Genomic DNA, 25,769 nt, shown 5'->3' with positions numbered 1-25,769 from the left:
CAGCAGTAGGACAGAGGATTCGCTGCCCCCCCCTCCCCGACCCCCACCCCACTCAAGGGCTGTGAGGGCCCAGGGCCAGCTTCCCCAGCCTTTGGAAAATTCTGATGGCCACACCTGGGTATAGCTTTCCAGCGGGGAGAAGGTGCGTCCCGGGCCCCCAGAGGCTCCAGCTGCCTTCTCAGGTGGAGGGGCCCAGAGTGGGCTTCTCTGCTCTCAGTCCCTCCCCGGAGGCTGGGCTCCTGTGGGAGCGGACACTTTCCCTTGCCTCGGAGCCAGTACCTGTAGGTCTGGGGACTACAGACCCCTCCCTGCGGCCCCGGCAATGTGCTCAGTGGTGGCAAGGCCTTCTGTTAAGAACTCTCTGGAAAGCAAGGTCTGCAAAGGGAACTTGCAAATGTGTGCTCAATTCCCAAGTTAGACTGAAGAGTACCGCGAGTTGCTGATAAAAGGTCTGATTGAAGAGAGAGCCCATATTCAAGCACTGAATCTGCGCTCTGGAAAGAGGCAGGGTTTTAAACAGGGACCTGTCAGTGTTCCTCGTGGGGGCTTCATCCCCCAGTAGCACGGCCACCATCCATCTCCCATCGGTTCAAAAGCGACTAAAAAAATATAGAAGTTATTCCTAGAACTGAAACAAAAGAAAACAACAACCACCAAAATAAACCCAAATAACTAAACTCTGCAAATAGAATTGTTTCACCATTTCTTTGTATTTTTATTGAATTTTTTGACTTTTTTTTTTTTTTTTAAATTTCTGCCCAGTCAAGACAATTCAAGGAGAAACCACAATTACAATTTACAAACTGTGGTATGAAAAAGAACACACACACACACACACACACCCCATCGGGAATTATACCAAACCCTTTCCTTTTCATTCATTCAAAAGAGCCCAAATGCACAAATGTCAAACATGAGCACTGTCATTTTTTTCTTTCTTTTGGAAGGGGGGAAAAACATTTATCCTGGCAGGACTGTTACAATTCTAGGAAGTGGTTTTGATACCACAGATTGCAGGAATAGAAACTGTAACTAATGTGTAGGGTGTTTGCGAGGCAAGGGACAACTCGATCTGCAAAGTCTCCCCTTGTGCTAGGCCTTGGCTGGCTGTGTCATCCCAGGTACGCAACCACCTGCATCGAGCCTGACCGTTCCAGCAGAGCAGAGCGTTTTCCGTCATCTCCAACCCTCCCCCGACCCTGAAGCAAGGTCTCCGGCTTTTCTGGAGTTGCTTCTGGTCACGTGTGACACCGAGATTTCTCATTATACCGCTTCTCTAAGGTTCAGATGACAGCACAAAACATCACTTGTCCAAAAATAGCAGTTATTAAGAATGTGGGCATTTAAGTTCATAAGAATAACACACATTTTGCAGGGTATGTCACCCAAAGGAACATTTTTTTTTTTCCCATTTAAAATGGTCCCCTGGGGAGTTAGCCCAAAGTCACATCCTTCAGAGTCCTTGCAAAAGACTGGTCAAAGTCAGTTCATTTGACAGTTTCGGAACCCTCTCGTGCCAATTACAAAACTCCTATGCCCAACAACTCGATGGTCCCTAAAGCAATTAAATGTTACCATTTGGCTTACACGCACACACGCGCGTGTACACACACGCGCACAGAGGCGCACGCACGCACACGCACACACAAGAACTGTGACCAAGGGATTAAGCAGGTGAACTTGTGACTGTGTTCTAACAGGACATGAGATCTCAAAATCGAGGTGGCATATTCAAGTATCCAAAAATGCAGAAATAGTCTGAGATCCCATTTGATTTTATGACCGTGAGAAATCACACTCGTTTAACCGAGGTTCTGGCATTAGTCAAGTCGACTCCTGGAGCACCCAATCTACGGACGTCAGCTAGGGAACTTTCCCAGGGCAGCCACTTGCTAGCTGGTTATTCTTTTTAAAAATATGTTGAGACCTCGTATACTGGCATTGCAAGAGTCAATACTTTATAGAAGAAGGAAAAGAAAAACATCAGCTGACTCACTTTTCATGCCTTACACTACAGATTAACAGTTTGTTTTACACCTTTTTCCATCCACACGCAGAGGAGACAGCTGCAAACAGAGTCCTCTCCCTTCGTCAAAGAACGTGTCACTACTGTGGCTGATACGTTTGGCCCCGATTTGGAATGGAAGAGAGAGCAATTTGCTCTGCTCTTCATGTTCTACTCTGTGGAGACTGAACAACAAAGGTTTTACTAGTTCCTGGCAGGTGACCATCCCTGTTGGAGGCAACTCACTGTCTTAAGGTCTGCCAGCCAGACGTGGAGGGCTATCCTGGCGCTATGCTAAGTTTCACAGACTGTTGCAGAGAGACAGAGAAAAGGACTCGTTAGCAAAGCTCTCTGCACAATTCACAACTCACTCCCGATTACCTTGCGCTATTGAAAGATTAAGGTTTCCCATGGACTGTCCCTGTCCCCTGAAGAACGCCAGCACCGGGCCTCCATCAGCACACCAGCCTGTGACAACTCACTGTCGAGAGGAAACCCAGCCCGGAGCAATGACCACTTGGCCCGGTGCTGGCAGATAGGCGGGCAGAGCGACCCCGCAATCCCACCAGGCCCCCCAACAAACTGGCTTACAGGCAGGGGACCCTGATTTAAAACAAGGGGAGGAGACACTGCCTGCCAAGAACCACATTTAAATGTGCCAAGAACCACATTTAAGGTTCTTGCTGATTCCTGGTCACCTCTAGGACCCCCACACTTAATCCGTGGACAGAGAGATATTTTTTTTTTTTGTAATCTCAGAAGGATTAAAGAATAAATAATGAACAAAAAGGTCTTATGCTAAAATAAGAAACCAGCCCCATCTTGGCACAGTTCTCATGCAGAATATCGCACCCAGTGTGAACTAACGCTAGAAGCATCAAACTGTATAAATTTAAATGTATTTGCATATTATAAAAATAAAGATAAACATATACATATTTTACACTAGTCACGGAACAGCAATGAACGGTCAGTCGATCCCTCTTTCACATTTAACAGAACTGAAATCTGAGTGCTCAAAATACGGCCACCTAAACGAACTATGGCTTTTATGTGGACAGAAAACAAAATCCCTGAGAAGCCATTCGACTTTTTTTTTTCTTTTCTTCAAGTAGCGCTCTCCTCGGAGGATCACAGTTCTGAGGTTCAGGTTGTAAAACATTTGCTCCATGTTCTCCCCTAGCCTCCCCCCTGCCCTCCCCACTCCCTCTACAGGCCAGGTCTGTGCCCTCCTCTGCAAGCACCCCACGCGTCGACTGGCTGGAGTTCATGGGACACGCGCGCAGGAGCGTGGAGGGTCTGCCAGGTGTGAAAGATGGTCCAGGTGAGTTCGGATGCTGTCTTTTCTTCACGGAAATTCCACAGCCATAGAAGTCACTGGTTTCTGTGCTTTTCACCAACGTTCTTCCTATATGGGTAGATGAGAAGAAGGCAGAGCAATGACAAAAGGTGACAGGAGGAGCGTCTCAATGATAAGAACTGGAAGCAATCATAGGACTTGGGTTTTTTGCAGATTTTAATTTCTACTTCTGGAATTCCTTATAAAAATGTAAAGGTCAGGGGCACCTGGGTGGCTCAGTGGGTTAAGCCTCTGACTTTGGCTCAGGTCATGGTCAGTCTCAAGGTCCTGGGATCGAGCCCCGCATTGGGCTCTCTACTCAGCAGGGAGCCTGCTTCCCCCTCCCCCTCTGCCTGCCTCTCTGCCTACTTGTGATCTCTATCTCTGTCAAATAAATAAATAAAATCTTTTAAAAAATGTAAATGTCAGGCAACTCATGATTCTTCAAAGGAAAACATTTTTCCTAGAAAGCTAGGCAAAGGCTTCCGTTTATAACCCGAAGTTCAGACATAAAGGCGAACTCTACTAATCAGTAATAATCACCTAATCCATTGTCATTTCACAGCTGAACTAGACTTCTAATCAAGAGGCCTAAACTCTAACCCTGGGTCCTTTCGAGAAACATCTACGGATGGATGGACGGGGACACACACACACACACACACACACATACGCGCGCGCATGTAATAACCCGCTAGGAGTAGGCATCTATCCTGAAAAGGGAGAACTCTTGGTTTAGGATGTCTATCTCACCTAAAAGGCACCCTTAAAGCGTCAGAGGCAAGGCTGTCAAACCAAAAGGCAGAGACAGATGAACAGAAAATGAAGAAATGCCTGCACGGCCACCTAATTAAACCGAGTGGCATTCAATTCAGACCAAATGGTTAGAGGGGAAAATGTCCAAGGCCCCCATCCCTTATATCGGCTTTCCTACAATGACACGCAGACCCTCCATGCTCTCCCTCTCTCAGGGATGCTTGATTTTAAAGAGACTGAGTCTAATATTAGCAACATTACCCAAAGTCTGCACCTTCCGTTTGCGGACTGCTTACTCCATGCTAAGACTCACACCACTCACTGCGGAGCCGTATTTGATGACTCCTCGATCCTGTAACAAGCCCATGAGGTAAACCCCATCCCCTCTGCGTTCACCAAGAAGGAAATTAAGGTTCCAAGAGGGGACGTAACAGTGTGCGGCAGGGCAGCCTTTAACGAGGGTTTCTGGACTCCCGAGAGCGCTGGACAGCTCAAAGCAAGGTGGGGATGTTTGGGGCCCTCCGGATAGTTTCCTGTTTCTCTGGCACTTGGCCCTGAGGACTTGTGAAGGCCTATTATTATAGTAAACGTCCCAGTAGGAAAAGTTTTGAAAATGGACGCAAATTCAAGTCATAATACAACAAATCTAATTCTAAAGAGGATGGATGGCAGTGTGGAAACTCGTGCCTCCGCCAAGCAGTTTACCTTTGGTCCTTGGAGCGCTGTGTGTGTGTGTGGGGGGGGTGTGTGCTGGGCAAACGCTTTCCCGCGGACTCGAATGAGCCTTCAGCAACGCAGACAGCTGTGTCCGGCTGTCTGTTCCCCTGAGCCACACGTAGGACAGAAACACAAGAATGTCTAAGCAAGGGTGCCCAGAGGGAAATAGCCCACTCTTGAGAGGGGGAAAAAAAAAAGGAAGACCAGTTTGAGTGTACTTCCCCACTGATAGCACTTTTCATGCTCGGGCCCTCGAGGAAAGGAAAGAGCCGTCACCTCACCCACCCTCCCCCCCTCACACGGCTTCTCCATCCCAAAAGACCCGCCGCCAACGCTACTTCCCGGAACTTTTCTCAATCCTTCCTGGCAACGTTCTTTGCTCTCGGTGCCCACAGGACTTTGTTGATACGCCCGCTGTGGCAGGGAGCACATTCTGGTTGTAATTAGAGCCTCCTGAGTTTGTCTGGTTATGTCTCTGATTCCCCTTCTCCCCAGAGACGACTGGATTCGTGAGGGCGGGGTCTGGCTGGTTATTTCCGCAGCCTCCGTACCTGGCTCGATGCCTGGAGGGTAAATCCTTAACAAAGTGTTGCTGAATGAATAATGAATAAGATGTGATGAGAAAGTCACGGGTGAGAAACAGCTCAGATACGAGACCATTACTGTCAGGGTGGCACGTAAGACGTGAGGCGAGGTGTCACTGATGCCAGGCAGAAGGGTGAAAGATGGTGTCTCCAAGGAGAGGACACATGACCTTGGCCCTCAGGACGATGGGCCTTCACCAGGTAGGCGAGGAGGGGTGGCAGCCCACCAAGAGCTGAGAGCCAGCCAGGCGTACCCTATGGTGGACCCTTCCCACGGTAAGGGAGTGTCGCGTGTGTCAGCAGGGTCGCTGGGGGCTGTGAGTCGTGCCTGGGGGTTTAAACGGGGGTCTGTAATCACCAGGAGGCCATGTAAGGCTTTTAGACAGAGAAATGGCAGGATCTGACATTGAAAGAGAATATTGGTTTGAAGGAAAGAAAGATGAGAGAGATGGAGGCAAGTTGGGACTCAAACACAGATATCCTGGTAGGGACAGGAGCATCAGGGCCAAAGAGAAAGTCACCTGGCCTCGTGTCAAGGCACACTGAAGACAAGGGAGGACAGGCCTCGGCAGACGGCCGCATGGGGGGAAGTGGGAGAGGGAGGCGTTGCAGCCGACGGACTCTTAGTACAGCAGACGGGGGCAAAGCAGCGCCACTCCCGAGGCGGGAAGGACAGGCTCATGGAGAACACGGAGGGCGTAGGCCGTAATTCACACCTACAAAGCGTATGGGGCCTCCCAGGGAGCTGCAGGGGCCCGCCGGAAAGAGAGGTCCGCCCGGAGGCTCAGCCCCACACACCTCCCAGGTGATCGAACCAGCTTTCCCTGGAAAACAGCACAATTCTTCAAGGCAGTGAGACGCTTAGGCTGAAACTGCAGCTCTCCCGTGTCATATCAACAGGTCTCTTGTTTTCTGTTTTCAGATGCTTTGACATCTGGGCCCTGGCTGACCCTGGAGGGACTGAGATAGCGAACAACTCCAGGCCAACCCCGCAGAGCCCACACCCTGGGACCACTTCCTTTATCAGGCTGCAGCAGCACAGGCCCCTGTCTATCTGCCTTCCTCACTCTGGGGCCACGTACCAGACACCTAGCGACTACTGCCGTGCCCCACAGCCCATTGAAACGACTCTGCCTGGCCACACCCGGCCAGCACCTTCCCACAGAAAACGCAATACAGGCTCCTGCCCAGTTCCTCCCGCTCTGCCTCAGGCCCGACCCCGGCACTTCCCCAGGGCACTGTCCATCACAAGCTATCTTGTCCATGGCACTCTGTTATGACACTACGTTTTCCAACAACCGTGTAAGAACTTGGTGTGAAAACAGCACCGACCTCGGAGCCACGACATGGGTTTTAGGCCCAGCTGCGCCGTTCAGTACCCGTGGCTGTCAGAATGTGGCTCGGTCTGGCGCCCAGAGCTTCCCCACCCGATAGAACGTAAAGGGCTGTTGGGAGCATTATGGGTTAGGGGGCTTTGCTCTGAGGGTCCATCGGGCACCGCAGGCATTGATGATGATGATATGAAAGAAATGATACCACTCCCCTCCTCTTTCTCCCATGAAGACGGGGTTAGGACACCGCAGGGGCCCTTAGACACAGACCCTCAAGGGGTGAAGGGGAAGCCAACCTTCTTCCCTACCTCTGCAGCACACAGCTTACCTTCCCGGGCAAGGACTAAGTGCTGCTAGGTAAGTCAGTGAGCACACTTCATTCTAGGATCTAGATCTGCATTTCGAAATTCTGTCTTTTAGGAGTACCTTGATATGCTACCCACAGGGCACACCACCAACATCCCTGGCAGGAAAAGCCGCAGCCGAGTTTACGGAGCGCTGTGCACTCTGTTGGCCGTGCCAACCGCTCCCCTCGCAATGGTCTCTCTCGATGCTCCCAACAGCCCCCCAAGACAACGCTTCTGGACCCTGCAGCTGACAGGGTCTACAGTCACGGCACCAAGAAATCGCGGAGATTCAAACTCGGGCAGCGTTAAGTCCAGAGCCCAAACAGCCTTGAGAAATGAAAAGTGAACACTCCTTTGAAAAAGCTATTTGCAAAAAAAAAATAAAAATAAAAATAAAAAGCTATTTGCAGTGTGATCTGCTTGAGATTTTCCTGATGTTACATCCATGCATCATGACTTTTTTAAAATGACTTCTTTTTTCCAGCAAGGAACGAAGATGACTCATGCATGCAATAGCATCGTTTCAGGCAAAAGAATCAAGAAGTTTCTTTATTCGTAATTCCCAGAGGCTTCTTGATTCTGGATAAGCAAAGGGTTGGTCATCTTGAAACGCACCGCTGTACGACATCTCTTCATCCCAAACCCTACCCACCCCTGTTTTCCCCCTAAGTTCTTGAGTCCTCCGGAAGCCCTTATCTATTTAAGAAACCCTCTCTGCTTCCCAGAGACTTACCCTTAAAAACTGGCGCTCTTAAAGTCACAGATTGGATACAGTAAAAATGATGACAAAGGGGAGAGAAGCACTATCTTTTCCACTTAATTTTCCAAGAAAGTATGGAGATACCTAAGCAGAGAGGGAACAAATTCTAGTATCAGTGTGGCTGGCGGGGCACTAAATCACCCGAGAGACACTATTTCTCCTGGCCTGTGAGCACAGCGAGGCAATGAGCTGTCTTACTCCTTACAGAAAACACAGCACATCCGCGTGATACGCTCCCCAGGCCACCTCCACATTTAGCTCCCTTCCTTCCGAAATACCATCCCCACCTGTTGTGTTTTACGGCTCTGTGGTCAGTGAAAGATTCTCCATCGTTATAAAGCCAAAGTCATGTTGCTCTACTGATTTGAAAAAAAAAAAAAAAAGAAAAGAAAGAAAATGATCAAGTCCCTACTAACTAATCTGAGGGCAGTCTAACATTTTTGCCTGTTTATCGGATGAAATAAAGGCCACAGAGTCTTCCTCCTATTTTTTATAAAAGGCTGTTTCCATTGGTCTTAAATATCCTTATGTCATAACAAGGAGAATGCCAAAATTCCTATGTGAGGTCATCACTATATCTTTGGGACTACTTATAAACAGTAAGAAGCTGGAATTTACTGGGGTCTTGCTTGAATGGGAACGCTACAGTATGTACGCAATGACCCAAGTTTCAAAAGTGGCCCTGAAAGGCAGGGTCTTGGCCCTGCCTTTCATCCTCGGTCATACTTTTTGGAAAAGGAGAAAGCTTATTAGCTCAACAATCTTCAAGCCAGCCAGTGTTTTCCAATCCGGCCACACACGAACTGCCCCGATCCCGACTGACTTCCATGGTTGTGTCCACCACCCCACACAGATGTGGGATTCCACCAGAGAAATGGCAGCTGGCAGGAGATAAAAATGATCTGGTCCCATTTCTTGTATGTTCAAGGGTAAGTCCATTAAGAAACCACATGGAAGGGATACCTGGGTGGCTCAGTTGTTAAGCGTCTGCCTTCAGCTCAGGTCCTGATTGGGATTGAGCCCCGCATTGGGCTCTCTGCTCAGTGGGAAGCCTGCTTCTCCCTCTCCCACACCCCCTGCTTGTGTTCCCTCTCTCTCTGTGTCTCCCTCTGGAAAATAAATAAATAAAATCTAAAAAAAAGAAGGAAGGAAGGAAGAAAGAAAGAAACCAACCAACCAACCAACCACATGGAAGAATTAGATTGCATTTTAGGATGCCTTAAGGTAACACGTTTTTATACACTGACCTACTGAATTCTGTCTCTTAAATGAAACTCAGGAGATACTGGGTCATCTGGCCATTTACTGGAGTCTATACTTTACTTGCTAGCGGTGGGTTGGTCTAAACCTCTCTGGAAATGAAAGAGAGGAACATTCTATAGGCACCTAAAAATAAAAAACAAACAGTGAGCTGCCATTCGCCTAAAGAAGTTCACACACCCCTTCTGAACTGGAATTTTATGCGTCTCAACGTGTAGGGCAGGCAGGATAAAGGTATGAATTTACAAATAAAATTTTTAAACATAAACTTAAATGAACTTTCTCCTTACTTTCCCCACCGAAAGGATATTTTCGCCTCTTGTGAGACGTGTAACGTCCAAGACTCAGTATCCCTTTCGTGTCTCAGCATCGATTAGGCTGACCATTCAGAATTCCTGGAGGACGAGTGTGTGAGGTGTTGGAGGGGCTGACAAATGAGATGGCGAAAAACTGTTCACAACGTACCGTGTATCAAATCACCGCGATGAACGTTTCAAATATCTTACAATTTCACTGACAATTAGACTTCACTAACGCTGAAAAAACCCAAAAGATCAGTGGCTGCCAGCGATTACGGAGGGAGGGAGAGGCATCCTCTGACTTTCAGGGCACTGGAAATAACAGTTTGGGCACGATAATGGAGGCTCCGTAAACCCCCGGGACGGAGAGCACCGAGTGTGGAGCCGGATGTAAACTGTGGTCTCTGGGCGATGACGATGTGTCCGTGCAGGGTCGTTCACTGTCACAAGTGTGCCCCTCTGTCTGCTGGGGGACATCTATGCGGGGGAAGCCGCGGTGTGTGGGGGTAGGGGGACATTGGATCTCTCTGTACCATCTGCTCAGTTTAATTGTGAACCTAAAACTGCTCTACAAAATAAAGTTTGTGTTTTGAAAAAAAAAAAAAATGTCATCTATACTACAAAAAAAGAAAAAGAAAAAACGATCTGAAGAAGGCGGACGTCCCCCACTTCACCGCTGATGTCCAACAAATGGGGGGCTGGAAGCAGAGTGGACGAAAGACTGAACTAGGCCAAGAAGAACACTTTCTAAGAATTGCTTTGAAGCTCATAAATCTGCTTCATACCAACACACCAGGCGGCAAAGCCATTCCTGAAAGTGACACGAGACATTTCTTGACTGCGCGGAACTAGGTGTTGCGGGAGACGGTAGTGGCTGCCAACGGGCACACGTTTCCTTCAGGAGTGATAATAACGTCCTACCTCTAGACCATGGTGGTGGCTGTGTACCACAAAATAATGTGTCAAAAGCCACCACATTATTTAAAAAAACACACCAGACAGAATCCATATAACCTTAAGGAGGACAGAATTTTTCAGCCAATGTGCTACGAGGTGATCTTTCCCCTCATCTCAAGGGCAAATATCCTTGAAAATCAGCCCCGAAGAGCCAAAGTCTGAAGGTGACTCACATTTCTATCAGTAATCGGTGAAGAGCACAAGAAGCCACTGAGTTCCTCGGTTATCCCCCGGGAGGATGAGGGAGAAGAGAGGCATCTCATTCACGGACCTTTTCCCAATGGAAAGCTGGCTCGCCAATCACCAAGGCAAAAGGGAAAAGGACATTAAAAAACCCACTAACCTACTCTTTTATTCTCTGTCTCTTCCCACAGGTAAATAACACACAGAAAAATCTCAAAATGAGAAATAGAAAAGCTTGGAATTTTTAAGAAAGAGCCCATCAAAGAACAGTGGTCGATGATTTTTCTAGCACACGGTAGCCCCATTATTTTATTCATGGTCAGAGGCAGGCTCCAAGTTCGATGGCAAGTCTCTGTTCTGACCGGTAAAGGAGAGGAGTAAGTTGGTTAAAGAGCTTGGACTGTCTTCTCAGAAACCACCATGAGATGGAGATCAAGGGTGCTGGAGGAGAGGGAGATGATTCTGATGGGATTCTGGAAGACTTTTCGAGCTGAGGCCTGCTGTGCTGGCGGAATTACTAAGAATGCTCCTGTCACCCTCAACCCTTTCCTGATTTGAGCAGTAAAACACTGACCCATGTAGCACGGATCAGCGTTGCCTTGGTGCTGACAACTGGTTACGGACCAGAGAGAGCATCTGTAGCCAAGGATAAAGACCACTGGCGAGGGAGCACCCCCTTTGAGTCAGGGAGGGGACCCCAGCGACCAGAAAGCGCAGCGTGCACATATTTGTGATCAGCAGGGGGATCTACCATTTTTCAGACCCGCGCCTGGCCCTTCCTCCTGGAAGTTCTTATCCATAGGCCTGATTCAGAAAGACAGCTCTCCACCATCCACCTGCGTTTTCTGGGATGACGGAGAAGTAAAAGATCTCTCTGCCACGACTTGCTCAAGTTAACCTGGCTGGAGTTCCAAAGGCAGTGCAGCAACAGCCCAGCCTCCCAAGTTCTCCTGCCTGCTGGTAGCCCCAAGTCTAACTGTCAGGGGTCAGACCCAAGCAGTGACCCCACGATAACTGTCTCCTGTGGCAGCTTTCCTCCTCAGTACCCCCAATCTCCTACTTTCCATGCCCTGTCATCTGTGTGTACATCAGACCTCTGCTGGGCAGGGCCAGGCTTGCCTGTATGTTGGTTTCCATGGATATTCCTTTGTGTAGAACTGAGACTCCATGTCAACCCTGCCGTCCACTGTATGAGACTTTAAAAAAAAAAATCCATTTTGAAATAAACTACTCCCATAGCTAGGTCAAAAGTAGCTTGATCCCTATAGGTATTCTCTGCAGCCTCCAGACATTGGAGGCTACATGGCTCTGATGACCCAAGACCTTCAAGCTGCTTATTCATGTAGGTACAACAAAGTGTGCAAGACGGACGGGCTGAGAGCGCTTTCTCCCGGCCAGCCTATGGCCGGCCTAAATGTCTTTCTGCGGCAGGACAGCGAGCAGCCCTGGGGAGAACGTCAATCAGCAGGCTCGGTGCCGCGGCGGTTTTTGTGCAAATGGACGTGTTAACTTCTACCTCTATCTCTCTCGCCTCTTTAATTGCTGAGCTCAGGAAGATCTCCGCCAGCGCAAAGCATAGTGCAAACTACTGCCCTCCAGGTCAGAGCCGCGATGCCCTTACCCTTTCCCCACGTGTGTCTGACAGAAAGGGGCAATCCCATTGCTATGGGGTCGGGGCAGGGGATGCTCTGGTTCGTATGAAGCTACTGTGTAATCCTAAGAAGTGCCTCGCGATGGCACAGTGTCTCGGGAACCCGTTAGTGACAAAGGAGACCGTAAGCAGCAGGTTTGCTGAAGCAGCGTTCTGCACACCCAGCCTTAGCTAAGCGGCCCCCTTGGGCACTGAGTGATGTTTTCCAGCAAAGACGAATTATGGGTGTTCGAATGAGTCACCCCACAGCTACGATGGAATGAGCGCCCGCTGACCCTTCGCTCTGCAGATGACACATGTTGGTGTCATCTGGAAAAGGGACACTTCGGGGCAGAAGCACGAGCCCACTCCACCCAGGGCTCTCTGGAACGCAGCTTCACAGCAAGTTTCTCAAGATGAGGAGGATGGGTCACTGTTTTCAAACGCAAACTTTGGAAGCACCCTATAAAAAGCTTATATATATGCAGAAAAAAAAATTCTATGTGTCAATTAGAAAGAAAAAAGGAAAGTCTGCTGTCTGACTACTCTGCGGGACAAATCGCGTCGCTGCCGGCCTCCAGATAATGAGATCTGCTCCAAGAAGCCTGTGGCTGCCACTTTCTAAGATCTGCGGTGAAAAGGTATTTCACCTCAGTTTAGCAGTACCCTGTTTGCTTCCTAATACTACAAAAAGAGACAAATAAAAGCTGAACCCAGGATGAGTCTGATGTATAATTACCAAGCTAACCCTGTGTCCGAGTTAGCTCATACGTGTACGTTCTCCGTGTTTAAGTCTGTCTGGGGAAAGGTGGAAGCTTCCTTCTGCACAACCCCTGATTATTAAGGACTGAGAATCAGAGACCCACAGAGAAAAATAATTTACGACAGATTTTCTGTAGGCTTTTCTTATTTAATGAGCCCGCACTGTTCTCACTATCCATTAAAAAAAAAAAAAAAAACCCAATAACCTCTTTTTGGATTCATATACCTGCAAATATACTAAAAGTCAATTAACTGCATGCTTTAAATGAGTGAACTGTCTTGTATGTGAATGACAGACAGATAGCTCAATAAAGCTGCGAAACACTCTTTTATCAAGCAAAGCAAAAAAACAAAAACAAAAACAAAACCCCACAAACAAGAAAAAAAACCCCCTCCGGGGTGCCTAGGTGGCTCAGTGGGTTAAAGCCTCTGCTTTCGGCTCAGGTCATGATCCCAGGGTCCTGGAATCTAGCCCCGCATCGGGCTCTCTGCTCAGTGCAGAGCCTGCTTCTCTCTCTCTCTCTCTGCCTGCCTCTCTGCCTACTTGTGTTCTCTGTCAAATAAATAAATAAAATCTTTAAAAAACAAAAACAAACAAACAAAAAACCCTCCTAGTTTGCTAGGAATAAGCAAGCCATAGTGTCTCTATCACCTAGAGATCTAGGTCTGCAGGGGGGAGTGGTCAGGGTTTGCCAACACATACTTGAACTTTGGCTTTCTGTTGTCACAACCACTGAGGCAGGATGGGGAGTGAGGGACGGGGGTACCACATCTGGAACTCACTTAGAACAGGGGCTGATCACAGTCGGTGTAGGTGGGTAAACCAAGGCAACATTCACTCGCTCGCTGCCGTTCTTAGGGCAAATGATCTCTGCCACTCCTTCCGGTCTGGGCTGACTCAGCAGCTCCCCTGCAGGAAGAGAGAGAAAATGCATCCGTGAGATGTACCTTAGGAATGGGACCATTTCACCGTTACAGCGCTGGGGGGTGGGGAAGCAGGTACAGAGGAAGCGAAGGGTCCGAGAACAAATATGCCCCTGGGGATCACAAAACTGGCCCCGCTCCCACTCCGCTGCTGCCTAAATTCTCATCTGCGTCACCATGGAGAATGGTCTTGTGGTTGTGGCAAAAGGGCCATCGTTCCAAACAAAGACAGCCTCTCCCACCATTTCCCTCACCTTCTTTTTCACAGACTGGCGCCGGAGATCTTTATCTAGATGTCACGGCCAAGAACGGAGCCAGGATCCCTAGAGCCCCGGCAAGCAAGGTCTGCCAAGGAGCTTCCTGTAATTAGCATTCGGGACAGATGGGACTGGGGCAGACCGCAGCAGCCTTTTGACAAAGACCTGCAGAAATGGTCTCGAAATGCAGCCCACTGGAAATGCTATAAAGGTAAACAGCCCAGCTCCACACCGGCAAGAGGGCAAGAGGATTTCTTCCATAGGTGTGTGTGCGGATTTGAAAGCACCAGCTTAAATACTATGTGATGAGTAAAGGGGTCTAGTAAAAACAGACAATTAACTTAATGGATCACCACAATAGCCCCGGGGCTCTGCATGCCTGGGATATAATCTCTCTCCGACTAGATCCTTAAATCCCTAAGACTTCCCTTCCTTAGTTTCCTCTCTCATCCACTTACTGGGCAGCTGCCTGCCCTCTCTCTCTCTTCTTCTGGCTACCCCAGTGCTCTCACTCAGAGAAGATGCAATAACCAGCTCCTAGCTGAGGATGGGAGCTGTTACTGCCTAAGTTCCCCTACTTAAACCGGGACGTTAAATAAACCAAACCAAGGACACAAAAATGTATGTCAACTAGGCAAAGATACTACTGAAAATAAGACGTCAATTCTTTGGCAGCCATCACTTATAGAATGGATCTGAGATTCTAGCGATCCCCAAGTTAAGCCAACAAAGGATAATTAAAAAAAAATCCTTTGCCTCAAAATATCCTATTTCTAAAGGCCCCACCTTCAGCAGAACCCACAGTAATAAAAGCATGGCCATGTGCTGACCCTTGAACTTTGAACCTTGAGCTTTAAATGTTATTTATTTATTTTTAAACTTAATTTAATTTTTTTTTTTTTTTTTTAGATTTTATTTATTTATTTGTCAGAGAGACAGCACAAGCAGGGGAAGTGGTAGGCTGAGGGAGAAGCAGGCTCCCCACTGAGCAAGAAGCCTGATGCGGGGTATGATCCCAGGACCCTGGGATCATGACCTGAGCCAAAGGCAGACACTTAATCCACGGAGCCAGCCAGGCTTCCCAAACTGAGAGCTTTAAATGTACATCTCGTTTCATCTGTGTGATGTCTCTATAAGGGTTACCCTCATTTTACAGATAAGGAAGCTAATGGTCAGGACGTTATATGGTGTACCCTGAGTCAAGGGCTAGCAAGCTGGCAGACTCGGGATGTGACCTTGGGAAGTCCTCTCTGGGGAGCTTACTCTTCGCCCTCACCCTCCGAGACAGAGTAGGAACTGCTTCTTCTTGCCAGAGCACGTCTCCTAGAAGAGTACTTTTAAAACAACTATTTTTAAATAATAAACTAAGCATTGACATATTTGTACTTTTATGATAAGGCATTCGTTTCCTGCTTTGAGCATTTTTACATGGTTTTGGATGATATGAACTGAATATAATTCGAAGTTCCTTAACCAAACTACTGTCAACACCCAATTACTGCAAAGTTAATTTAGCATGACTAGCTTATGTCATGGATACATGGATATCAGAGCTAAGCTCTGACACCAACTAGGAAAAGAGTCCAAAATATAAAAATGCAAGTTAAGAATGCAAGCACTAAATGCTATCAAAGCAATAAAACGAACCAAAGTAATAGCACGTTAGAGCTGGATGCAAAGTTGGAAGTCGTCTGGCCCGAACACTATGTTCTCAGAAACTCTCAGAGAGTCAGAAACTCTCTGAGTTTAACGCATTTGTTCCAAGTCCCACAGTGACCAGCGCGTCTTTGACCCAACCCAGCTGCCACGCAACCAGGACCACAAGAGGGTGCCCCGAACACCGCAGGCCTGGTAACATGCTGGTCCTGGACCGTTTTCCCCGGATCCTTAAGGAATATTTTCATTTTGCACTTTCTGTCCCAAGACTACCGCCAAGGCCAGAAGCTTCTCCTGAAAACACTCCTGCTTGGAAGTTCACGCAGCCTCTCAGTGGCCCAAGAGCCCAGGATCCAGCTGTGGGTGCCCAGCCCCCCACTCAGGCGCCCACCCCCCTCACAGGGGCTCCCTTGCTGGCTCTGCTGCGGGTTTCCGAGAGCAGACCCGTTTGCCAGAGCTGAAATAATCTGTAGTAGACTTAGTACTAAGCATCCGTTATCAATTTTTATTAAACCAACAGCTTTAGTGCTCCCCTTCCCAGATTCCTAGTATCAGACAGAACCAGGTAAGCGGCTCTGTTTGGGTCCCCCTCCTCCCAGCAGCACCGCCAGCCACAGAGGCGGCATGAAAGTTGGAGGCACCAAGAGGGCTCATGCATACAAAAAATCCATGCAATGCTTCAGAACATGGAGCAGTGGGGCCACACGTCTCCAGCCTGTCTGTGCTCTCCCACAGGCTACCGCATGCTGCCGGCATTCCTAGGATGGGAGATTTGGCTAAGATTGCTGTTGCTACACTGAGAAAATAAGGCAAGTAGCTTGTTCTTCTCAAAAAATGTACCACAAATACAAAAAGTGGTACATTACTCGTGTTGTCTACTGAAATAGAAGCTCATAGTCTCAAATTGCTTTAAACAAACTTGATTTTCAAACTAAAGGGTGCCATGCCTTGGGCGCAGGTCAGGATCTCTGGGCCCTGGGATCGAGTCCCACATCTGGCTCCTGGCTGGGCAGGGAGTCTGCTTCTCCCTCTCCCTTTGTCTCTCCCCCTACTTATGCTCTCTGTCTCAAATGAATAAATAAAATACTTTTTTCAAAAAACCCTAAAATACTGAAATTACTGAATTAAGATTCACTGAGTATCTAACTAGGGAGATCTTACAGTGTGTGAGGAGACGCAGGGGATACAGGAGTCTAAGTCAAGACCTCTGATACAAAGGGTCCCCCCCATCCAAGAAAGTCAAACATCCGTACAAAGAACTACAGTCCCTGTGATAGGGACCCCCACGCAAAGTTATGAAATGTTAGAAGAGCAATGAGAAGGACAGACTAACGCTGATTTGCAGGACTAGAAAAAACCTCAAAGACTGGAGGACACCACCTCAGAAGCCCAGTAACGCTCATGACCATGTGTTCTACCTTATCATCATGCTTATATACATCAAGGTGAATGACACCCATTGATCCCAGAAGGAAAAACGATGATCACAGTTGCAGCCAACACTGATTGAGCATTTATTATGTGCTAATGCTATAAATGCATTATGTCACTTAGTTCGGATACAGCCCTACGAAGGTAGGTACAATTTTTATCTTCAGGAGAGAGAGTCTCAGAGGGGTTAACTACTCACCAACATACACAAGGAAGCAGTGGCAGGGCCAACATTTGGACCCAGGACTATCTGACTCCACTCTTAACCACCACACACTACTGTCCTGGGCAGGGATATCATGATAATTAAATTAGACAACATAAGAAGTACTAAATGTTGTATCTGGCATCTAGTAAGTTCCTGACACTCTTACTATCGTGATGAAATTTTTTTTTTTTTGAAAAGCTCACTTTTCCAACTATATAAAAAATTCATTTACAAATATATGATCAGTAACCAGATTCTCTATAGTAAAGTAATACGCAAGGATCAGACCATAAGTTATCTGCCTGCAAAACACCACGTCCCCAGAGATTTGAAAACTTCAAATGAAAAAGAAAAATTAGATTTATTACACATCTGTCATCACTAGCAAAAGCAAATAAGAAATAAATTCCAAAGTTGGTAGGAGTTGTAAAAAAACAAACAAAAAAGCTACATTTATAGAAAATATGCTAGTAAAGTGAGGACAGATATACATGTCACCTGGCATGTTCCCATTTTCAGGATCTTGCTTCAAGCCCTTTCCTCTCTGACAAAAATTATGCAATGATTGCATGGCCACAGTATTTATAAAACAGTGAAAACTTGGTAACCTTCTCAAGTGTCCAACAATGGGGACATGATGAAAAACTATGACATGCTATTAAGAGGGGATCCTTCCTCTGAGGTCATTAAAAATTATGAGACTGACCTTTCTGGGTGACAGTGTCAACTGGAAAAGTACCCTCTGATTAGAGTATATGAAACTCACAAACGAGCTTCAAGTGAAACGGGTCATTCAAGACGAAATGGCCTGGAGGTTATTTATTTATTTTTATGTTTGAGTCTGTAGCAAAGCAGGATGGTAAGCATGTTTCACAACTGAAGGGCCAGGCCAGCTGTAAATGCTAATGCTTTCTCTTCTGTCGGAGATCTTCTGTCCGTGGGCAGTAAGCACACAGAGCCATCGAAGGAGCAGAAATTTGGCCTGACGCACAGAACACTGCATTCTCTGAAGCAGTATTAGGCCACTAAGTTATGAAGAACTGTTCTTAATGACTCTGGCTCAAGATTTCTGGCATTAAAAAGCTACCACATCAACTGTTTCCCCTCCCACCCCTGCCATACAAGAACAGAACACTAAGTTTTATTATGATTCTTAAAAAAAAAAAAAAAAATCAACAGAAGGTGAGGGGAACGAACTCTTCTCCATCTTTTTCTACTAAGCATCAGGATTCTCAAATGTGGGGCACATTACTCAAAATACTACAAAGTGATCATACTAATGACTCAAATCATAATATTAAACGCCCTGCACATTTCAGTGCAAATGAAACCCACTTCCTGATCCGGGATAAAGATCTAAATTATGAATATCCCTCAAAACAGCCAAAGAGGTCTAGATAGTAAAACAAACAATGATAAAGTTTCTATTAAGGAAGGAATGATCTGGAAGTCTTCGGAGCGTCTTGAGCTCTACTTTCTGAAATTCACACTCCTTGCCCCCAAGTCCACTGCTGTATTGTAATTAAGTGTAACTCTTGAGTAGTGGCTGTGAGATACGTGAATGCCTGTTTCCCATATCTCCATAGGGCAAAGGCAGCATCGTCTGAAACCATGAGCAAGAAGGTTCCCCGCTTGGCAAGCCTACTGAGTTGTCAGAGACAGCAAAGACCAGAGAACTCCATGGTCACTTCATATGGAAGAGGAGAGCCAGAGAGGGGTAACCTTGTCTTAAGACGAAATAAAGCCCAGAAAGTATATACACGAGAGAAGTAAACCTTCAACATCCAAACGTTCAGCTTAAAAACATGACATCGTGCACACTTCTGAGTGTGAGAAAAGGCAGAAGAGATCTCCTGGTACCTGCTGGTTCCAACATAACCATTTGTAGACTCGGCTGCATTTGAGAGGAAGGTCCCCCGTGCCTGTACCCCCTCCAACCGGTGCCTCCCTCAGGATCATGGCTGGGCGGCTCCTGACTGGCTGCTGCTCCAAAGAAATAATAGAAATAGACCTGGCTGTGTGTTTTGGTAGTCTTTAAAAGAAATTCCATTTTCTTAAGCAGCTTTGGTCTCAGCCCTTTGATTATGAACTCTTTTTTTTTTTTTTTTTTTTTTTGGGCGGGGAGAAAGTGACGCACAGGAAGGAGGGTAACGAGTCTTTGTAAAGAGCAGAAATGGAGCTGGGTCTTCTGTTTCGGAGTCCAGAATTGTGTTCATCTTTGGCAGTCATCTTTCTCACCGTCATCTTTTTTAGAACAGGGTAGGATCTACCCTGGAACCACAGGTCAGACGAGTCCACGGTTGGCTGGCGGAAGCCGGTAGGCTGTGGCACCTATCCTCTGGGTTCTGGAAGCTGTCTAGGGGCTGGGGAGCAAGCTGTCAAGCTCACTCAGAAGCTGTGGGGGGGGCACCAGCTGGAGTCCTTGGAAAGCTACCTCCATGGTCTGCTGAATTCATGGGAAAGCCAGCTGGGACAGCCTCAAAACTCCCCAGAAGCTGCCCACTGAGCCTGCTAGGAAAGCGGCTGGGTCCCCGGAGATTCAGCGGGCATCTTCCGGCTGGGTCTCCAGAAGTCAGCAGCGATGCCTGGACACATCGTTCAGCCCTTGGCTACATAAACTTGTAGAGAGTTCTGGGACTCTGAGAAGGCTCCCCAAAACTGCGGGGAAGCTCCACTCTTCCTGGGAGCAGAGTCTGCTTTTGGCTCAATTAGCACCTCTTGGAAATGAGTCAATGGATGATAAGACCACTTAATAACGGGATCCCTCTTGAGGGATGAATTCCAAAGGCAGCCACAGAAACTCACACCATCAGAAATGATGAGCTTCTTGTAAATTGTGTTTCCATTTTCACCAAACAGCCCTGCGATTCTTCAAAATGTGGAAATCTACCGAGTTCTGAGCAATTTAACAAGGTGAAGACATCTCTGTCTCCAGCCATTTGCTGAATTCTCAAAACCAGTTTTGATGCTGAAAGCCAGGATTTCTTATAAAAAAAAAAAAAGGAAAGAAAGAAAAAATGCAAATGCCCTTATGTGCCTCGATGCTTCGGGGACAATTTGTAAAGTCTTATCAGTAAGAGAGCACAACCTACGAGCCAAACAGAAGCAGGTCAACTGGGGTTCTTGGACATGCCCTTGAACTAAAGGTGCAAGTCAGATCCCACATTCAGTGAGTTTTCGGGGCCTGCTCATCAGACCGCACTAAACAAAGTGAACTTCAACACTTTTGCTTCCATTTCTGCCCAACATCCTCCAAGGTGGTGGTGGCGGTGACAGAGGCAGAAGGAGAAACAGAGATCACGCTCTTTGATGACTTCTGTGACTCACACAATGATTCTGACCTGCGGAGTCCTCAGATTGTCCTAATGAGTAACAGAAGCCAAGCCAAGCAGGAGCCCCACATTGGGCACAAATGATTGATACCTTTAATTCTGCCTTTTATGGAAGATGCTCCGTCTGGAGTGAACACGCTCAGCTTTTCCTTGTTTGGCTCAATTCCCAAAAGACGAGTGTCCTAAGAGTAATGTCTGCTTACTAACTACATAAAGCTTTGTTTGCTTGTTTGTTGAGGGACAGGAGGAGGTGACGAGCATCTCGGGCAGGCTATGCCAAGCGGGGCTGCATTCAGACCCTCCCTGATGGAGAAGGACTCTGGTCTCTTCTGGATCTAAACAGTTGTGACCTAAGATCACAGCACCCCTTCCAAAGCGTCTGACTGGAGTTGAACCAGGAGAAAAGAAAAACAAAAACAACAACAAAAAAGGTTAACATGATTTCTTTTCAAATCTCTGCCTGAATTTTGTCACTTTCTTCACATTATAAGCTCACACTTCCTTGTCGTCAAGTCTGTTTTCCTTTTTTGTTTTTTTTAATCACACACATCCAATCCTCGGTACGCTTCTTTCCTACCACTTACTTCCTCATGCTTGGCCCGATGCAGTCGCCTTTCCTTCAGCCCCTGTTTCCATCAATGGCCGTGGAATCCGAGCCCCATCACCCCCTCTCCTCCGGGCTGCTGCTCTGCCTAGACTCCGCACCTGCTGGAAAAGCCTCAGTGTCTCCGAACCTACAGTCTCCTTCCCCCAAGTGTTCACCCCAGCACTGGGACGAGAAGCCAGGTAGAGGCTCCATGAGGATTCCCCTCTCAAGTGAGGTTCCAGAAGACACAAGATAAACAGTCCTGGGGCTGGAACAGCAGGCGAACCTGGCCGTGGTGGCCTTTACTACACGGATGAGAAATGACTCCAGCCAAGTTGCGGGGAGCTCGGGAGCCTCCTCCCAAGGGCTCCCGAGCTCCAAAGACTCTGCCTTTGGATCTAGAAGAATGAACATGAGCAAAATAAAAGATTGTATCAAAGTTCTTTACCCTTTCTGGTCTCAGAGCTATTATCAGTCCCAGATTAGCCCAGAAAACACACAAATTGCAACAACACGAAAACAAGACACCCTATCTTTGGATTATATACAAGATTTCTCTCGAGTGTCTAAAAATAAAGCACCCTGCATCCTGAAAAGGCAGAACCAGAGGCACCCCCTGAAGCTTGGATGAGGCAGGCTTCTGACAGGAAAGCTTTCGGACCACGGCAAGCACAGGGTAAACACTCACTACCCACAGGGAGGGCCAAGGGCTGGTCCAGAAAGCGCCGACAAACTCATGTGAGGAAATCAATCACGGACACACTGTGGGAAGGTGAGGCATCCAGAGCTGAAGCTACAGAGGACAACAAACAACAACAAACATGAAGCGAATGAATCCCCTCCGTGTGCACACACATCCCACCCGAGCTGCGATCTGAAGTTAGCCGGTCGGCTGCTGGCTCAGGCGTGCTGTTCGGCGATGGCCCCGCGTCCCTCAGAAAACGCCCATAAGGACTTATGTCCTCACTGACCCTTAGAAGGTCTGCCAGGGTCTGACCCAAATCAAAGCTGGCCCGGGGCTGAGGGCCTGACTGCCCCTGACTCTTCCATCACAGACTCAACTCGCCTCTCCTCAGACGACGCGCCGGCCACTTGGCTCCATTTTCACTGCTAAGGGTTTATATAAATACAAATCCACCCAAGAAAGGAAAAATATTTCCCTTTTTCCTGCTCTGGATAAAGTTCCAAGAGACTTGGCTAAGGATTAGACATGCTTCACAGATCAAAGTGTGTAGGGGGGACGGTGGCGGGGGAGTGGGGTGGGGGGGGGGGAAGCAGGGCCCAAACCCAACCGGCCTTCCCTCTCTCAAAAGGCAAGCGAGGATTCCAAAAAGCCCACCCTGCTGGACAGAAGTGCTTTCGAAAGGCTATTCTTTATTTGGATAGCCTGTCACCTACTTCTTACTGGAAACGGTTCCAGGCTCAGAGAAGTGATCGCGGACAACACGAAAGCATTCCGACTAGAACTCTCTCTCCAGCCACAGCTTTCCTGTCCGCTGAACATGGAAGGAACTTTTAGGACTGGAACTGAAACAGGGAAAGGCCCAACAGCCTTATCAAAACCGACCTGATCTGGAAGGGATGGGATGATCAGAAGCCGTAGATTCGCTTGTCTCCTCATAGCGAAGATGACAAGATTCCCACAAATTCATTTTTCTTGGGGGGAAAAGGAGTGAATGTCGGGCTGGGTTGGGGGAGGTGGACGGAGCCAAGGAGGCTGTGCAGGGGCCTGGGAGACCAGAGAAAAGGGGGGCCGCGAGGAGCACTGAGATGGTCCCTCTTGCTTATTGTGCACACGGCTGTTATCTCCCACGCGCATAAACAAACACTACAGGAGAACCTATAGCGCGTGCGCGGGGGCGGGGGGGGGAGGACTGCCCCCCCCAACACGAGAGTCCCTTTACCTACCCCACCCCTGCCCAAGTCTCATTCCCAGAAGATCCAGACTGGACTTGGGGCCATTAGAAGCAAACAACAAGCGTCCGTGATGATCTGAAAAGTATTAAATGGCCCTAATGGTGGAAACCCAGAACTCCTTGGCCACTCTAACCTCTTACAAGTTGCAGTTATGAACAAGAAAGAATTCTTCCTATTTCAGTGGCACCTCATCTTGACGTAGATACAGCTGGCTTCCAGACTGAAGGCTAAATACAGATAGAAAGAAGAGAACACAGTGCTCGCTTCGGCAGCACATACACTAAAATTGGAACAATACAGAGATTAGCATGGCCCCTGCGCAAGGATGACACGCAAATTTGTGAAGGGTTCCATATTTAAAAAAAAAAAGAAAGAAAGAAAGGAAGGAAGGAACATAATCATGAAAGCATTAAAGCCAATTAGGAAGTATGGGATGGCCCAAATGGGCTTGGCTTCCCATGAGGAAAGGGTAGCGCCAGGGAGAAGCCAGTTCTCCGAGCAGCTCGGTCTGTGTAGAACCTGCCACTCAACTAGGCCAATTTGCCTTCGCTGGGCCTCCATTTATCTTGTCTTGAGCTTTTCACTGAATATGGGACTAAGATCTGACGACCTCTTAAACACGGTCACTTGGACACTGACACGTCCAAAATCAAACTCTTGATTCCATTAGCCCTACTTCCCCAAAGTTACTCCTTTCCAAGGCTTCCCCATGTCCATAAATGTCCACTGTGTTCTTCCAGTGACTCTGGACAAAAAACACAGAGCCAGCCCTGACCCTCCTTCCCCTAACGTCCCACACCACAGCCCACAGCATCGGCACGTCCTGTTGCTCCAACTCAATCCCAGCCAGCCCATCAGACCACCTGCTCAGCTCCCTTGCCCACACCACCATCAACGGGACTATCATGGTGCTCTTCTAGCCCACGTCTGGCCTCGCTGGTCCACTTCCCTGCTGAAGCCAGACGGGTTCTTTTAGAACGCAGATCGGGTCATGCCACTCTGCTCAGAACCCTCCAACGCCTCCTGTGTCACTGGGAACAAAGCCCAAGTCCTCACAAAGGTCTCCAAGGTCCCATGTGATCTGCTCCTGTTTACTTCCTGCCCAAGCACCTTCATCTGGCTCCCTGGCCTGACTCTGATCTGCACCCTGCCCTTGTCCCCCATATATATTTCATTCAGGTCTCTTGTACAAAATAGCATCCCCACTCTCCCAGTCCCTCCATATTCCATTTCCTGATTTATTTTTCTTCACAGGACTTGTGTCCACCTGACATAGAAGGGTTGATGGTGTGTCTCTTGTTATAGCTCGTAAGCTCCACAATTATGGAGATTTTTCTTGCTCATATTGGATCTCAAGCTCCCAGAACAGTACCCGGCACACAGTAGGCCCTCAGCAATGGCGGAATCCACAGACAGAGGGCACATACATCGCAGCCTCGCAAGTTCCCTCAGGTCTGTGGTTCCAAATCTGACACTGGTCAGTGCACAGTCACGCCCTCAGGGCCCAAGTCTATAGCCTCTTCTTCGGAAGGGTATACAAGTCACCCAGCCAGGGGCCGTTTCCAAACATCCCCCCACATGCGGCCTCCTCCAAGCACCATGGCCAGAGGCAATCACCCGTAGGGCTCCAGGAATTCACCCTGCTTTTCTGTCTTACTTGATCCTGCCATCTTTTCAAACTGGGAAAAAAAAAAAAGCCACGACAAAGTCAAAATCCATTTGGGAGGAGTCTAAGGCCAACATCTTAAAGTATTTTCTAAACAATGACACAGTTCAGAGATACATTATGGAAACCTCTAAGTGTAGCATAAAACGTCTTCTTCTGAACTATAGCTGAAAATGGGTTTGTTTGAGAGTAGTAGGGGTGAGCGGGGGAGACAGGAGGGAGCAGAGGTATCACAAGTTAATTTAGTGCTCTGGATGTGGGGTAGGGGAGACTCCAGCGGGAATAAGTTCTTAGAGCCCCTTCCTTTCCCAGTCGCCTCGTTTCCTCTCATGGGCGTATCATGCTGGGCTTTCCGAGGGGATGTTCCCGCGGATCCCTGGAGTTGCCTCTCTTCCCCTCTCCTCTGTGCTGCTAATTCTACAGCTCTGGTTCCCCTGAGCTGCCAGCAGGCCCTGTGCCCTCCCTGCCCTGCGGCACAGGGCGCTAAGCTGGGGAAGAGACGGGGCTCACGCCCTTTGTTCCCCATCTCTCAAGCTCACGGTCCTCTGCTGCCTTCTGCTCGCTGCTCGGGGTCTTGAAAATCATCATTTTTTTTTTTTTTAATATAGGCTTTTTTTTTTTTTTTTTTTAATTTGACAGACGGAGATCACAAGCAGACAGAGAGGCAGGCAGAGAGAGAGAGGGAAGCAGGCTCCCGGCTGAGCAGAGAGCCTGATGTGGGGCTCGATCCCAGGACCCTGGAATCATGACCTGAGCCAAAGGCAGAGGCTTTAACCCACTGAGCCACCCAGGTGCCCCGAAAATCATCATTTTATATGTTGCTGCTTTGTTTTGTTTTTCTCAGGTGCGAGGGTCAATACGA

At 48.0% G+C, this 25,769-nt stretch overlaps 1 protein-coding gene and 1 non-coding gene across 3 annotated transcripts in view; one reads left to right on the top strand and one right to left on the bottom strand.

Annotated features, from left to right (window-relative positions):
* Positions 1-686: 686 nt before the first annotated feature.
* MFHAS1 (multifunctional ROCO family signaling regulator 1) overlaps positions 687-25,769 on the bottom strand; it is a 99,105-nt gene continuing 74,022 nt past the window's right edge. Inside the window, exons 2-4 of one of the 2 annotated variants that reach the window (XR_009401147.1) lie at positions 13,714-13,840; positions 7,813-7,923; positions 687-3,413 (exon numbers count right to left, since the gene is read on the bottom strand). Coding sequence is in view for 1 of the 2 variants with exons in the window: in XM_059384482.1 (XP_059240465.1) it covers positions 3,380-3,413; positions 13,714-13,840 (161 nt within the window). In the remaining variant the exon portion in view is untranslated. The remainder of the gene's footprint in view (positions 3,414-7,812; positions 7,924-13,713; positions 13,841-25,769) is intronic. The other variant, XM_059384482.1, reaches the window with a different exon arrangement.
* On the top strand, positions 23,498-23,601 carry LOC132006638 (U6 spliceosomal RNA). The gene has a single exon (XR_009401168.1). It is a non-coding gene; the product is annotated as a U6 spliceosomal RNA (small nuclear RNA).

Source organism: Mustela nigripes, chromosome 18, assembly GCF_022355385.1.
Source record: "Mustela nigripes isolate SB6536 chromosome 18, MUSNIG.SB6536, whole genome shotgun sequence".
In the NCBI taxonomy this organism is placed as follows: Eukaryota; Metazoa; Chordata; class Mammalia; order Carnivora; family Mustelidae; genus Mustela; species Mustela nigripes.
Note: the sequence above shows the minus strand (reverse complement) of the source record. Positions and strands in the feature narration are given on the sequence as shown.